The following is a 14,183-nucleotide window of genomic DNA, read 5'->3' as shown; positions in this document are numbered from 1 at the left end:
TGATTTGATTTGATTTATTAACCAGAAAATAAATGTTCAGGTCGGGATACCAATTGTATAAAATCAGCAAAACTCAGGATAAACAAGTGAAATTAGAAGTGATTATGGCAGAAGTGAGCAGGAAAAAATGGAACTGGAACACTATAAAAGTGAAGCTGATAAATGGGTACTCTTTCGTGATTGGCAACCCACCATGGAGCAACCTCACTTCTTTTTTCCCACATTCTTGCTCTCTCTCTCCCTCTCTCCCTGTCTCCCTCTCTCCCTGTCTGTCTGTCTGTCTGTCTGTCTGTCTGTCTGTCTGTCTGTCTGTCTGTCTGTCTGTCTGTCTGTCTGTCTGTCTGTCTCTGCCCCCTCCCCACCCACATTGACCTCTATGTCAAGGAGACCGGTTAAACATACATCACAGCAGTTTCTAACAAAAAGGTTGTTCAATATGTATCTGACTACTTGTATTAACTGATGAAAAAATTTACCATGTTGTGCAGTAACACAGAAAAGTGAGATACATCAAGATGCATCGAAATGCATCGTAGAATCGAATCGAATCGTTAAAGAGGTGAAATCGTGGTCGAATTAAATCGCGAGGCTGGTGCCGAAGCATTGCACACCTCTAACGCACGGTCAGACAAACACACACTATCTATCCCCACTGTGCTCACACTGCCTCCGTCTGTGTTGTACTCTCCCTCCACAGACGGAGGGAGGGAGTGAGGGGTGCTCTATCTATCCGGCGAGGGTGGAGATGAGATGGGGTTGGGGCCCGTTGCCGTCTCATATCCTGTCAATAAGTTGTTAATGGGCTCTGGGCCCATCGCTAGATAATGGTGCTTGAGTTGCAGAGCAGCCGGGAGATAAGAGAGAGGCGAGCCTGAGAGAGAGAGAGAGAGAGAGAGAGAGAGAGAGAGAGAGAGAGAGAGAGAGAGAGAGAGAGAGAGAGAGAGAGAGAGAGAGAGAGAGAGAGAGACGCATGCAGCTTCCCAGAGATACAACCGTAACCAGAACGCTCGCCCCAAAACACCATCACCCCTATTTATTTATTTTGCGGACCGCTCTTGTATCTTGTATTCTTGTATTAGTTTTACTGAGGTTATACTTTTAGGAATAAGGTTAGGTTTAGGAGGTATAGTTTTACTGAGGTTACGTTTAGGAATACCACGGTCACCGGAAATTACCCGGGCGAGCGGGAGAGCATGAGAGGGAGGAGCCCCAGGGTGGGGAACGGGGATGGTGGTGGTTAACACATCGACCGCCAGAGGTTAATCTCATAATGTACTCACCAGTGCCAAGGTGTTTTTGTTTTTTTCATGTCGCCATAGATCTTGTTAAAATCCTTAAGATTGAGCTCTACACGGTCTGTTTACATCCGCGAGATCTCCCTGTATCTCCCAGTGAAGATCGCGTGTCAAACGGGGCATCCATGTTGTAGTTAGAGCGGATTACGTTAAACAGTGAAATGCGAGGAGAAAAAACTACAGGAAGAGAATTGAGTTTCAGTTTCGTCTGTAGAATGGGAGCGGGCGTGATCGTCAAAACCGGATCCCAAATAATTCTATTTCCGGTCATCAAACCGGAAACGGAAGTGGATCAAAAAAATTCCGAAAGTGCACCCGGACCGCGCATGCGCGAAAAGACCGCAGCCCGTAGGGCTACGGTCTCGGCGCTTAACAGTTGGATTTAACGGACCGTAGGACTACGTTCTTGGCGGTTAATGTGTTAATAAGTAACTAAGTACATTTACTCAAGTACTGTACAACAGTACATCTCAGGGGCAAATAATGTACTTGTTTTTGGACAGTTGGACAATCTGAACTCTAAAGATGCTACTAGCAATTATTAAGTCATTGATTAATTAATCAATGCATCTAAATGATTCATTGATCATTTCCGTTCCCTTACAAACCAGTTTAAATATATTATATTTGCTATACGTATATATTTGTTATATGTCCAAAACTGTTACTTTTCAGGATTCAAATACAAAAGTAGGGCATTCATTTAAAAAAAAAACACTAACAGTAAAAATATGGTGATAAGAGGTTTCTGCCCGACAGCAACAATATCATTGTTAAACAGTAAATGTTCACTCTGTAGCTGTGTGTTACATGCTCACAACGCGTCGGCAGTGGGTTTTTAAAACAATAATAAAAGAAAGGAAGGGTTTTGGACAAATGAGGCTTCCACCCGACAGCAGTGAATCATTGTGTGCCTTCAAACAGCACTCTGCCTAAAAGCATTACGTTGCTGTCGGGCAGAAAACCACTTATCTCCATATTATAACTTTTAACTTCTAACTTGTTTTTTTTGTAAATTAACATCCTACTTGATCATACTACAGTGTCACACAAAAGCATCAAAAGTAGCAGATCCACAAGCTCGAAACGCGACGCGTTTTGAGCTTGCAGATCTGCTACTTTTGATACGTCTGAATTTGAATCCTGAAAAGTAACAATTTCAGACATATGAGGTTTCCACCCGACGGACGATTAATGACACCACAGGGTGTTCTTCACTGTTATTATTGACATGACAGTGATGAGGTCAGGAGGTCAGCCACATACTCACACACAGGAAGCCTGAAGTACACTGCAATCATTTGGAGTGGTGTGAAGTAACTTACTCAAGAATTACTTCTCTTTTTTTAATATACTTTATACTTTTTATGCCGCTACAGTTACTAAAACTATAGTTACTAGTTACTTTGAAGATTTTGATATATATATATATTTTTTTTTAAAGAACCACCTGTTTCATACATCTACAAGCTCACAACGCATCGCGATGTGACGTGTTGTGAACTTGTAGATCTGCTATTTGACAACCTTTTTTTCCTTGGACCAGCCTTCTTACATAATGACACAAGCTGAGACCCACGCACGCACGCACACACACACACACACACACACACACACACACACACACACACACACACACACACACACACACACACACACACACACACACACACACACACACACACACACACACACACACACACACACACACACACACACACACACACACACACACACACACACACACACACACACACACACACCTTTGTTGAGGTGTGAATAGGTTCTTGCACGGCTTGCAAAGGCCGTCCCATGAGCAATGCAACCCTGGTTATGAATGTGTGCAACTACCTCCACAAAGACAAGTCCACATACCCTCCCTGTGATCTTTGGCGCCCCCATGGGGGTGGAAAAGACGGATTTCTTGTTTACAAACATTGAGACTGGCTGCACACACAGGTGGAGGTTTCATGTCATCAATTCCCAACAGATCCCCATGGTTTCTGTTCATTCAACCTCCTCTTGTGTGTCGGCTGGTGAGAAGCTCCGAGCGAGACATATATACTTCACCCCGCAACGGTATTGCGCACCGAGAACAGCTGACATACAAGCTCACATCGCGTCGCAGATATGACCGTTGTGAGCTTAGAGGTCTGCTTTTCTCGGCCGTTGTCTGCGCGCAACACCTTCGTACGGCGGAGCATAAATTAGGTTTGAGAAGATGCAGTTGCGCGATCAAGCAGGCTCTGGTGCCGTGATCGTAGGGAGCACTCCCTCTGCGACTGGAGGTGGGGTTTGGAGGACAACTGCTTTGAGAATCGCTATAAATTGTTAAAAACATAAACCAAGGTATATATTTCAAGAGCGAGGGATCACAGTAAACATCCATCCTAAACCTTCTTCCTCCACACTGGGAGGAGAACAGCATCTGAAAGCATTTTTACACGTGAGTGCTGTGACCACTTTCACATTGCATCTAATGAGCGGTCGGTTTCTTTTAGCCCCGGCATACTGGTTCTTATCAGTGTGACGTTGTCTGGAAATGCGTCTATTCGCCACCTGCACCACAACCATTCACATTCTTTCGACAAATAACCATTTATCTACACATGTCTCAACGCCAGTGGTGGAAAGTAAATTTGCTCAAGTACGGTACTTCATACTTCTACTCTACTAAATCTCAGAGGCAAATATTGCACTTTTATGCTCCACTCCAATTATTTGAAAACTTTAGTTACTAGTGATTTTGCATATTTAGATTATTATTACGCTCTCCTAAAATATGGCATCAGTCTCTAATCTATTTATTTGCTATTTGTTGGACGCCGGTGAAGTACGTATATTATAGGGGCTTATGTGGATTTAAGCAATCCCAGGAGGCATTTCTTTAGGAACTTGTTGAAATAATCATGAGGCGCTTGGTGGGGTAATGCACTGTGTTTCACTCTGCTACACATAGGAAGACACAGAGCTGTGCAATGAGGGTGGGGGAGTTTCACAGTGAGGGCCGGGGGGATGCCGGTGGCCATTATTATATCGTCTCTGTCAGTTGGAAACCTTGTATGTCCAAAACAGCATGTCCAGGAAATAACATTTAAAAAGGAACCTGTGTTCCAATGCATCTCTTGTAGTGTTACATGTGTCAGGTGTGTCTGCCTATTAGGGACGTAACAGTAGTTATGATTTGGTCTCTTGTTAATACTTTTCAGTGGTTCAATATTTATGAAACCCACGGCACATGCAGAATGATTTTCAATTTCACTTTCAAGATATTTTAATTTACGGAAAAACACCAACAAGTTGAAATATGGAGATGCGAGGTTTCGGCCTGACAGCGCCGATAATGGTTAAGGCAATCTTTGTGGAGCACCATCCTCCATTGTTCTTTTGTTTGTTTTTTGTTTGTTTTTTTAAGGGGGGATACTTCACTGGACACCATCAAATTAGCAAGAACATCACTGATACGGGGTAATAGCCCTAAATTGAATTTCTGCCCGGGCTAAGCCCCCCCCTCCTCCTCCTCCTCCTCCTCCCCACAGTATGTGGAATCAATTACTGTGAAGAGAAACGGAGAGGGAGGCGAACACACACTTTAAAAACACTAGGCTACGGCAGTGTTGATTTCGTCGACTAAAAAACGATTTACTACCTTTTTTCACTGACGAAAACGAAATAAAAACTAAGCTACGATGACTAAAACTATGACTAAATATATTGACAATTTCTTCAACAAATAAAAACCAGACTAAAATGTTAGTGAGGGACTGGTGGAGACAGAGGAGATCCAGTAGAACTAAAAGACAAGTCATTTTATGTTTGGTTGCGCTCGGGTGTTGCGCTCTGAAAATAGCAGATCTACAAGCTCACAACGCGTCGCGCTGAGCCTGCGACGCGTTGTGAGCTTGTAGATCGGCTATTTTCAGCATGCAACCAAGTGTAAAATCAGCCATTACGACGCTATCAAGGCACCGCCAAGATACATTTTAGTCGACTAAATCAACTATAGATTTAGTCGACTATAATCTTATGATATTTAGTCGACTAAAACTAGACAAAAAGTAAAACATTTCAGATGACTAAAATATGACTAAAACTAAATGGAATTTTATTCAAGAGACTATGACTAAAGCTAAATCCAAATGTGCTGTCAAAATCAACACTGGGCGACGGGTCCATTTGGTTCCATTTGTACACTCTCAGAGTTAAATTATCAGTGATTCTCAACCTTTTTTAATTTCAAAGACGGACAGTTTTATATGGATTAGAGTTAGACCACAGAACCCCCCTTTTGACATTTGTCTTAATCTCTAAGACCCCAAATCTACACTGTAAAATCCTTAGTTAATTTGACTCTGGGAGTGTACAAATGAAACCAAATGGACCCGTTGAGGGCGACCATCTGGCGTTGGTCCCTGGACCCCAACGTTGAGAAACACCTGCTTAAAACATTCAAACACAGGTGGTGTTCAGGCAGACCCCTGTCAGTGTTGCCATGTCCGCTTATTATAAGCGACGTTGGGCTTGTTTTTCGGTAAATTCGCTTGTAAATATTGGTAGTTGCGGGTTGCGGTTTTGGGGGCTTGTTTCTAAAGTGTAGTTGCTTATTTGGGCGTGTTTCCTAAATGCTGTTTAAACCAGTGGTTCTTAAAGATTCTCATGTGAACCCCCAAAATAATGTTATTATCCGCATATCCCCATCTGAAAAAAAATTGTGCCAGGGAACCCCCATGCAGGATTTGTGTTAAAATGATCTACAAGCTCACAATGTGTCTCATCACGACGCGTTGTGAGCTTGTGGATCTGCTATTTTCAAATAGCCGATGTGTATAGGTTTAAAGTGCTCATGCGGCCTATAGTCGCTTCTTTTGGGCTTGTTCTCGTAGACCTGGTTGCTTATTTCTCTCGCAGAATCTGGCAACACTGACCACGTTCACGCTCCGGGCTCCTGGTGTCTACCACCCCACCACCACCACCGCTCTGGCACGCTTACTGTAGATGTGATCCAAATAGATCCAATTGTGCTAATTAATTTCAATTATCTCACTGTCCCCCTTATACACCCCCCCCCCACCCACCCACACCCCCACACACACACACACACACCCACACACACACACACACACACACACACCCCACACCCATTAACCCATTAAGACTAGTAACGCAGCATGTGTGTCATTTTTAGATTTCTTTGGGCTATTCAAAAATAGCAGATCTACAAGCTCATAGCGCGGCACCGAGTGCCACGCTATGAGCTTGTAGATCTGCTATATATTTTTCAAATCATGAAAATGTGTGCAAATCTTTGAATATATATATTTTTTAAAGTGAACATTTGTAACAAATCTTGACAACAAAGAAACTTATGTTGTTATCATTTCAGTTGTTCTCAAACCTTTTCATGTCAAGGACCCCCAAAATGATATGTATTTGGCCGCGGACCCCCATCTCAAAATATTTTGTTCCAGGGACCCCCAGAAGCAAAGATTTTAGTTAACAAAGTTCCCTTTAAAAAGAAAGAAAATCTAATATTTGCACAAATTTTCACTAATTAAAAAAGCTCATAGCGCGGCACTCTTGTAGATCTGCTGTTTTTGAGTAGCCAAAAAAATCTTAAAATGACACAGATGCCTTTCCCGGTCTTAATGGGTTAATGAGATGGAATGAAGACGGCTTGCCCATTTTCTTGCACTTGTGCGAGTACACTTTCAGCGTCTTTATGGCAGCAAGTGCCAAGAAACGCGCGCATCTGTGAGCTCTGGCTGGCAGCCTATAGTGGCTCTGCTGCTCTGACATGAACACAGAGCATGACAGCCAATTAGCAGTTAGTGGAATGAGTACTCACATTCTTTACTTAAGTAAAAGTAGCAATACCCACTGAATTGATAATGAAAATATATATACGCCTATATAAAAGGCCTGTATTCAAAAATATAAAAGTACAGTAAAAGCACAAAAGTATTATAGCATAAAAATATACATAAAGTAGCAAAAGTAAATAAAAAAATAAATAAATATGGATATAAGAGATTTCTGCCCGACAGTGACGATATACTGTATATCAATTCATTCCGTGTATTGAAAATAGCAGATTATAAACTCACTCAACGGGTCTTCATCGAGATACAAGGTTTCTGCGCCGACAGCAACGATATAATACAATACAGATCACTCCCCCGCGGGGGCAGCATTATAAAAGTATACAGCTCTGAGGATATAAAAAAAATATTATGGACAAGTCCCTGTGCGGAGGGGATGCACTGACACAACAGCTGGGCTGTGTGTACCAGCAACATCAGGGAGCTACTTCCACTGAGAAACTAATCCATCATCTACCTCCGCACGCACGCACGCACGCACGCACGCACGCACGCACGCACGCACACACACACACACACACACACACACACACACACACACACACACACACACACACACACACACACACACACACACACACACACACACACACACACACACACACACACACACACACACACACACACACACACACACACACACACACACACACACACACACAGTTTGTATCACTATACGTGTGAGGACATCAGTATTTTAGGACGCCAATATTACGAATGCCATTTGTGAATGCAACCCTTAAAGGAGTAGTTCACCCAAAAAATGACATAATTGTCTATCAATTACACACCCCATGAAGGCTTTAATTCATGTTTTTTTTTTTTTTTTTTCGCATTCCTAAGCCAATAATTTCATGACTGGGTCATCGTTCAGTAGGAGACTCAGTAGGAGACTCTTTGACTCTTTGAGAGACTCCGCCGGTCATCAAATTATTGGCTCAGGAATGCGACAAAAACTAAAAAATCTTCATAGGGTGTGTAATTGATAGAAAATAAGTAATTTTTGGGGTGAACTACTCCTTAAACCCAAAAGCCGCATCTGCCATTTTGGCTGAATGATAACTGGCGCGCAACTAAGTATAAATCCAACATACCTTCAACCCTTTTTTTATACACCAAAACAACTATTTCTCTAGTGACTGTGAGGACCAGGAAAAACATGAAAACTACAATGTCTATTGTCTATACATTCTACTATACTAGTGGAGAAATGTAGTCTTCGAAAGTATAGTAAAACAAGCGCACACACACACACACGCACACACGCACACACAGACACACACACACACACACACACACACACACACACACAAGAGCAAGGAGCTAGGGAGACAGTGTTACTGCACCACGGTGACAGCCATGGTGTGTAGTCTCCTGATGTTTTTTTTTTCTATTGTTTTTTTACCCCCCCCCCCCCCCCCCCCTCCCACCACAAACAGGGTTCTTGGCAGTCGTACTTACAAGCAAGTACAGTACTTGAGTAAATCGTTGCCGTCGGGCAGAACTCTCCGAATTTTTTCCGTTAATTACCGCCCTACTTCATCATACTACAGCGTTACACAAAAGCATCAAAGCATCAAAAGCGTGGCGCGAAAGCTTGTAGATCTGCTATTTTTGCAGTTTTTTTTTCATTTAGGATCCTGAAAAGTAACAGTTTTGGACATAATGAGGTTTCCACCCGACAGAGACATGTACTTAGTTACTTTCCACCTCTGGGACGGGGCTAGTGTGCAGGCGGTAGCCCCCAGAGTGTAATCCAGGGTGCAGATATGAGGCATTTGCTGCTGTTACAGATTACTTACGCTGCCAGAGACAAGGCAGATTACCCAGTAATCCTAACCGGGCGGGATCCCCCTGGGAATGGGACACCCCAGGAGGGGAATGGGACGCCCCCCCAGGGGCGCCTTGGGTCACCCTGACACTCACACTCACACACACACACACACACACACACACACACACACACACACACACGTGTATGGGGCTGCAACCATCCATTATTTTCTTATAGCGATTATTCAATTGATTACTTGCGCGATTAATCGAATCCTCTTTTTGTGTTTTTTCGTAAATTAATTCCGTACTTGATTAGAATATAGCATCACACAAAAGCATCAAAAGGAGCAGATCTACAAGCTTGAAACGCAACGCCACGCGCTTTGAGCTTGTAGATCTGCTACTTTTGAAAAATCTTGAAAATGTGTGCAAATCTTATATTTGGTAATGGGCCTTAATGGGCCATACATATATATAGATATATATAATATGTATATTTTTAAAGCGAACATTTGTAACTCTTTGCTTCTGGGGGTCCCTGGAACAAAAGATTTTGAGATGGGGATGTTTTCTAAATCCTAACTATCCTAAATCCTAGTATGTTGCTATGCCAGTGGTGCTCCAACTTTTCCATGTCAAGGACCCCCATGTATTTGGCCGTGGACCCCCATCTCAAAATATGTTGTTCCAGGGACCCCCAGAAGCATAGATCGGAGTTAAAAATGTTGGCTTTAAAACATACTATATATATATATATATATATATATATATATATATATATATATATATATATATATATATATATATATATATATATATATATATATATATATATATATATATAGTATATATAGTATATATATATATTCAAAGACTTGCACACATTTTCCACAATAAAAAGAAAATGCAGATCTACAAGCTTTTAATATCTGCTATTTTTTTAATAGCCAAAGACATTTTAAAATGACACAGATGTGTTTCCGGTCTTAATGGATTAAGAAAGGGGGCAAGGTTTCACCCTTCCTACCATGTGTTCATATGAAAACGCACTCAGAACAATACAATGTTACCTTGCCATGATGAAACTCTCTTGAAATCTCAAAGTCTGCCCTGTTGCCCTTCCTACTCATATGAGGATGAAGCTGTAACTGCTAAGGCAATAAAAAAATGTCTCCCACACAATACATCTGGTCAGTGTTTCTGCGTATCCCAGCTCAATATCACCAGCCTAGACCGTAATAGCCAGCTGCGCCTCACACTTAATTCACTTAGCGCTGCGTTTAGCCGGGTACATGTGTACCATTGTGGGAGCTACAATAGCCCATTACCAGCCAGTTAAAGAGCTCCATCAGCTCAGTTATACTTCTACTCTCCACTACATCTCAGAGGCAAAGATATTAGTACATTTTCCTCCACTACAATGTATCTGACTACTTTTAGTTACTAGTTACTTTGCGGATTTAGATTAAAGATACAAAACATACGTCAACCACGTTATTTTATACTTCAATGTATAAGCTCACAACAATGAGTCACATGGCGACGCGTTCCGTTTTTTTTTACACATATATATTTTTTAAAGTACTATTTCAATGCCAACACCAGTGGTGGAAAAAAGTACTCAAATATTTGACTTAAGTAAAAGTATCAATACTGCAATGTAGAAATACTCAAGTAACAAGTAAAAGTCCAGAATTCAAAAGTGACTTGAGTAAAAGTACAAAAGTATTGGTATCAAAATGTACTTAAAGTACCAAAAGTAGAAAGTACTCATTACCCAGAATATCCCGTTTTACAAGTTTTGTAAAAAAAAATATGAAAATCTTTTGAAAATAGCCGATCTACAAGCTCACAATGCGTCGCGATGCGACGCATTGTGAGCTTGTAGATCGGCTATTTTCAAATGGCCGAAATGTATATCGGGCTGAAGTGATTAATGTATGTTAAATGTACTTACTGTAGTAACTTTACACCACTGGCCAATATTTTCCAAGTCCAATTCTGAATACAGGCCTTTTTTTTTCTTTTACTAGTAACAGAGTATTTTTTAATATTGCTACTTTTTTTACTGACAAAAACAAATCAAGAGTCGTTCTTCCACCACTGGCGGTGAGCTGGGTGGTACACGTGTATCATTGTGTGAGCTACAATAGACCATTAGCAGCCAGTTAAAGACCTCCATCAGGGCCAGACACCTCCTGATTGTCCTCTCTCTCTCTCTCTCTCTCTCTCTCTCTCTCTCTCTCTCTCTCTCTCTCTCTCTCTCTCTCTCTCTCTCTCTCTCTCTCTCTCTCTCTCTCTCTCTCTCTCTCTCTCTCTCTCTCTCTCTCTCTCTCTCTCTCTCTCTCTCTCTCTCTCTCTCTCTCTCTCTCTCTCTCTCTCTCTCTCTCTCTCTCTCTCTCTCTCTCTCTCTCTCTCTCTCTCTCTCTCTCTCTCCCTCCGAGAGCAGAGAGTTGAGCCACACTGGACGCCATGCAGTCAGTAATGAGTAGGCTGGAGGCTCATTATGGCCTCAAAGACAGAATGGAGCCCTAATGAACCTCAGTCTGCCGACAGACACTGGATAGGAAGGTCTCCTGAGCTGAGACTTGAAGAGGTGCGCGTGTGCGTGTGCGTGTGCGTGTGCGTGTGCGTGTGCGTGTGCGTGTGTGTGTGTGCGTGTGCATGTGTGTGAGTGTGTGTGTGTGTGGCCATAAGCCCCGGCCTTCAGGAAAGAGCTGTCCTTTTGACCAGTGCTAGAGGAAGTACTTTTCTTTTATTATTGCTTAAAGGAACAATTCATCCATTTTCAACTTATCTGCATATCGTCGCTGTCGGGCAGATTGCTATTGTTGAGTTTGAATCCTGAATAGTAACTGTTGTAATGAGTGTGGTAATCTGCGCAGTGCACCAAGGCACTATGCGGTAAACGGCCCTGAATTAGTCATGGGTGTGGTTTGGGCGTTACTTTAATCAAACCAATCAGAGTGTCGGCTGCCATTCCCTGGCATCGGCACAAGACGCAGTGCTATTTTCCGTGCGTTAAGAGGTACGTGAGACCAAAGGAGAAAGAACCATCACATTGAAAGGAGAGATGTCCAAGAGCATGCATGGCCGTCACAATCACTGTAACCTCTGTCTAATTATGTGACTGTCTCATATCCAAAACACATCTGTGATATCTCTTGTCAAACCAACACATATTAACATTCTCAGAAGCCTATTATTAAAGCATCTCCCCCTTCCTATCTATCTCAGCGCAACAAAGTGGACATACATAGGTGTGTTTCACAAATTTTCTCAGTGCTGCTACTGCTGGCCAAAAATATCAGATCTCCAAGCAAAAAAAGGATGCTGCGTGACACGTTGTATGCTTGTAGATCAGATATTTTAAGCGAAAGTGAAAGTAAAACGGCTGCACTTGGAGAGACAGAGAAGCCACCGAAATTGTGAGAGGAACAAAATGAGTCTTTCACATCGGATGAAAGTAGGGCATTAATTTATGAAAAAACACGAAAAGTTAGAATATGGAGATAAGAGGTTTCTGCCCGACAGCAAACGATATAAAGGAATATGGGCCACTGTGGGTCTGGAACTCAAGTTACAGTGTCAGCCACGCAGTGGCCGTCCGGGGGGAGAGAGATGGAGCTGGAATATACGCAGTGTTGATCCTTTCCTTGACGTGCAGAATTTCCCACTTTTATTTACCGCGTCGTGAAGCGTTATCGAGCGAGCAACCGGCCATTTGTTTCACTTTTTATGATGACACAGGTTTTCGCTTGGAGCAGCACCATTTCTACCGAAGTGAAACTTTGAGCGTGTGAGTTATGTCTCCTCAATTGCTACATCAACCACTGCCCCGCCTTCCTGTGGTACGGAAATACGACGGAGTAAGACTCCCCACACGCCACACACCCACGCTCTCTCTGAATCACAGCAAAGAGGAAAAAAAACTGCAACTTCCAGCAAGTTCCTCGCCCAGGGCTCCCCCCAACCCTCCCAGATTCTGCAAAACGACCAAAGCTATTCCCACTTTACAAGCTGAATAATAAAGAAATCATAAAAGAAAAACAACTCACCCCTATAATACCATAAAAAGCATGACCCTCGCACAAACCATACTTTAAAAGGAATTACACAGGGAAAGTGTTTTACTTCCCTGAGCAGATTGCTTCTCTAAATACAAGTTATGTCAACTCCTCTGGAACTCCTTTTTTTTAAAAACGGGTTTCATGGTTTCTTTGCCTGTCTGGGCTATTAGTTTTGGGAGTAGCCTGGACTGAACTGTTGTTCCGCCTGTCGGGACCTTTGAACAAGGCCTGGAGGAGTATAATGCTGCAGGGAGTATTGTCTGAATGGTGGTGGCCTTTCCCACAGCATGTGACTGGGTTGTCGAGGAGGGGGAAGAAGTACACAGTGGTGTAAAGTAACTAAGTACATTTACTCAAGTATTGTACTTAAGTACAATTTTATGATCGATCCCCTGATGGTTGGGGGGGTTTCATTGTGCTTCCGTGAAGAAGAAAAAAAAACTCCTGTTCGCTTGTTATACCCAGTTGAAAATAGCATGTCTCACCAAAAATACCGAGATACAGAATATGTCCCTAATACTTTAACCAGGAAGTGAATGGAGGAGTACCTTTGGATCGCGTTCTATCTATCTTTTTTTTTTTTTTTTTATGACGAAGATCTCCGTAAATGGCAGTGAACGTGTTAAGCACAGCACTTGAGTAAATATACTTAGATACTTTCCACCTCTGTTCGGGGTGGGGGGGGACGGCAGGGTAAAGACAAAAATAAAACACCCACCAAGAGTTTGGGCAGCCAGCAGCGCAGGCAGCAGTAGGGTCAGCATGATGTTCTGGGAGGAGGAGGAGGAGGAAGAGGGGACAGGGGTTGTCACGGTGCAAAGATGACCTCTTCAGACACGCTGGCACTGTAGGGACGAGAGAGAGAAATGGAGAAAACATCTGATGAAGCCGCATACTAGCATAGTGACGTAATGGTGGTTACTCATGACGGACAGAGAGAAGGCAGGAGTGCACATACAGAATACAAGTTTTACACAGATCAGTGCAGTAATACGTAAAAACACGAATCGGCCTGTTATAGCGCCACCATGAGGCTGATTTGAAAATGTTCAAGTGGCATTTCTTCCTCGGCCTAGTGGGGATGTGTGTGCAAAATTTCATTTTGTTCAAAACGGAGCGCCAATCGGGATGGAATATAAAAAATCAGAAAGACCTGTTTCGTT

The 14,183-nt window shown here is 42.6% G+C and overlaps 1 protein-coding gene across 1 annotated transcript in view; it reads right to left on the bottom strand.

Annotated features, from left to right (window-relative positions):
• The window catches only part of cd276 (CD276 molecule), a 199,916-nt gene that overhangs the window by 172,044 nt on the left and 13,689 nt on the right, over window positions 1-14,183 (bottom strand). Inside the window, exon 2 of the mRNA XM_080437751.1 lies at window positions 13,739-13,865. Within this exon, the coding sequence (XP_080293877.1) occupies window positions 13,739-13,784 (46 nt within the window). The 5' untranslated portion in view covers window positions 13,785-13,865. The remainder of the gene's footprint in view (window positions 1-13,738; window positions 13,866-14,183) is intronic.

This window comes from Gymnoscopelus braueri (genome assembly GCF_963280865.1).
Source record: "Gymnoscopelus braueri genome assembly, chromosome: 1".
Taxonomy (NCBI): domain Eukaryota; kingdom Metazoa; phylum Chordata; class Actinopteri; order Myctophiformes; family Myctophidae; genus Gymnoscopelus; species Gymnoscopelus braueri.
This window is presented reverse-complemented; position numbering and strand designations above follow the sequence as displayed.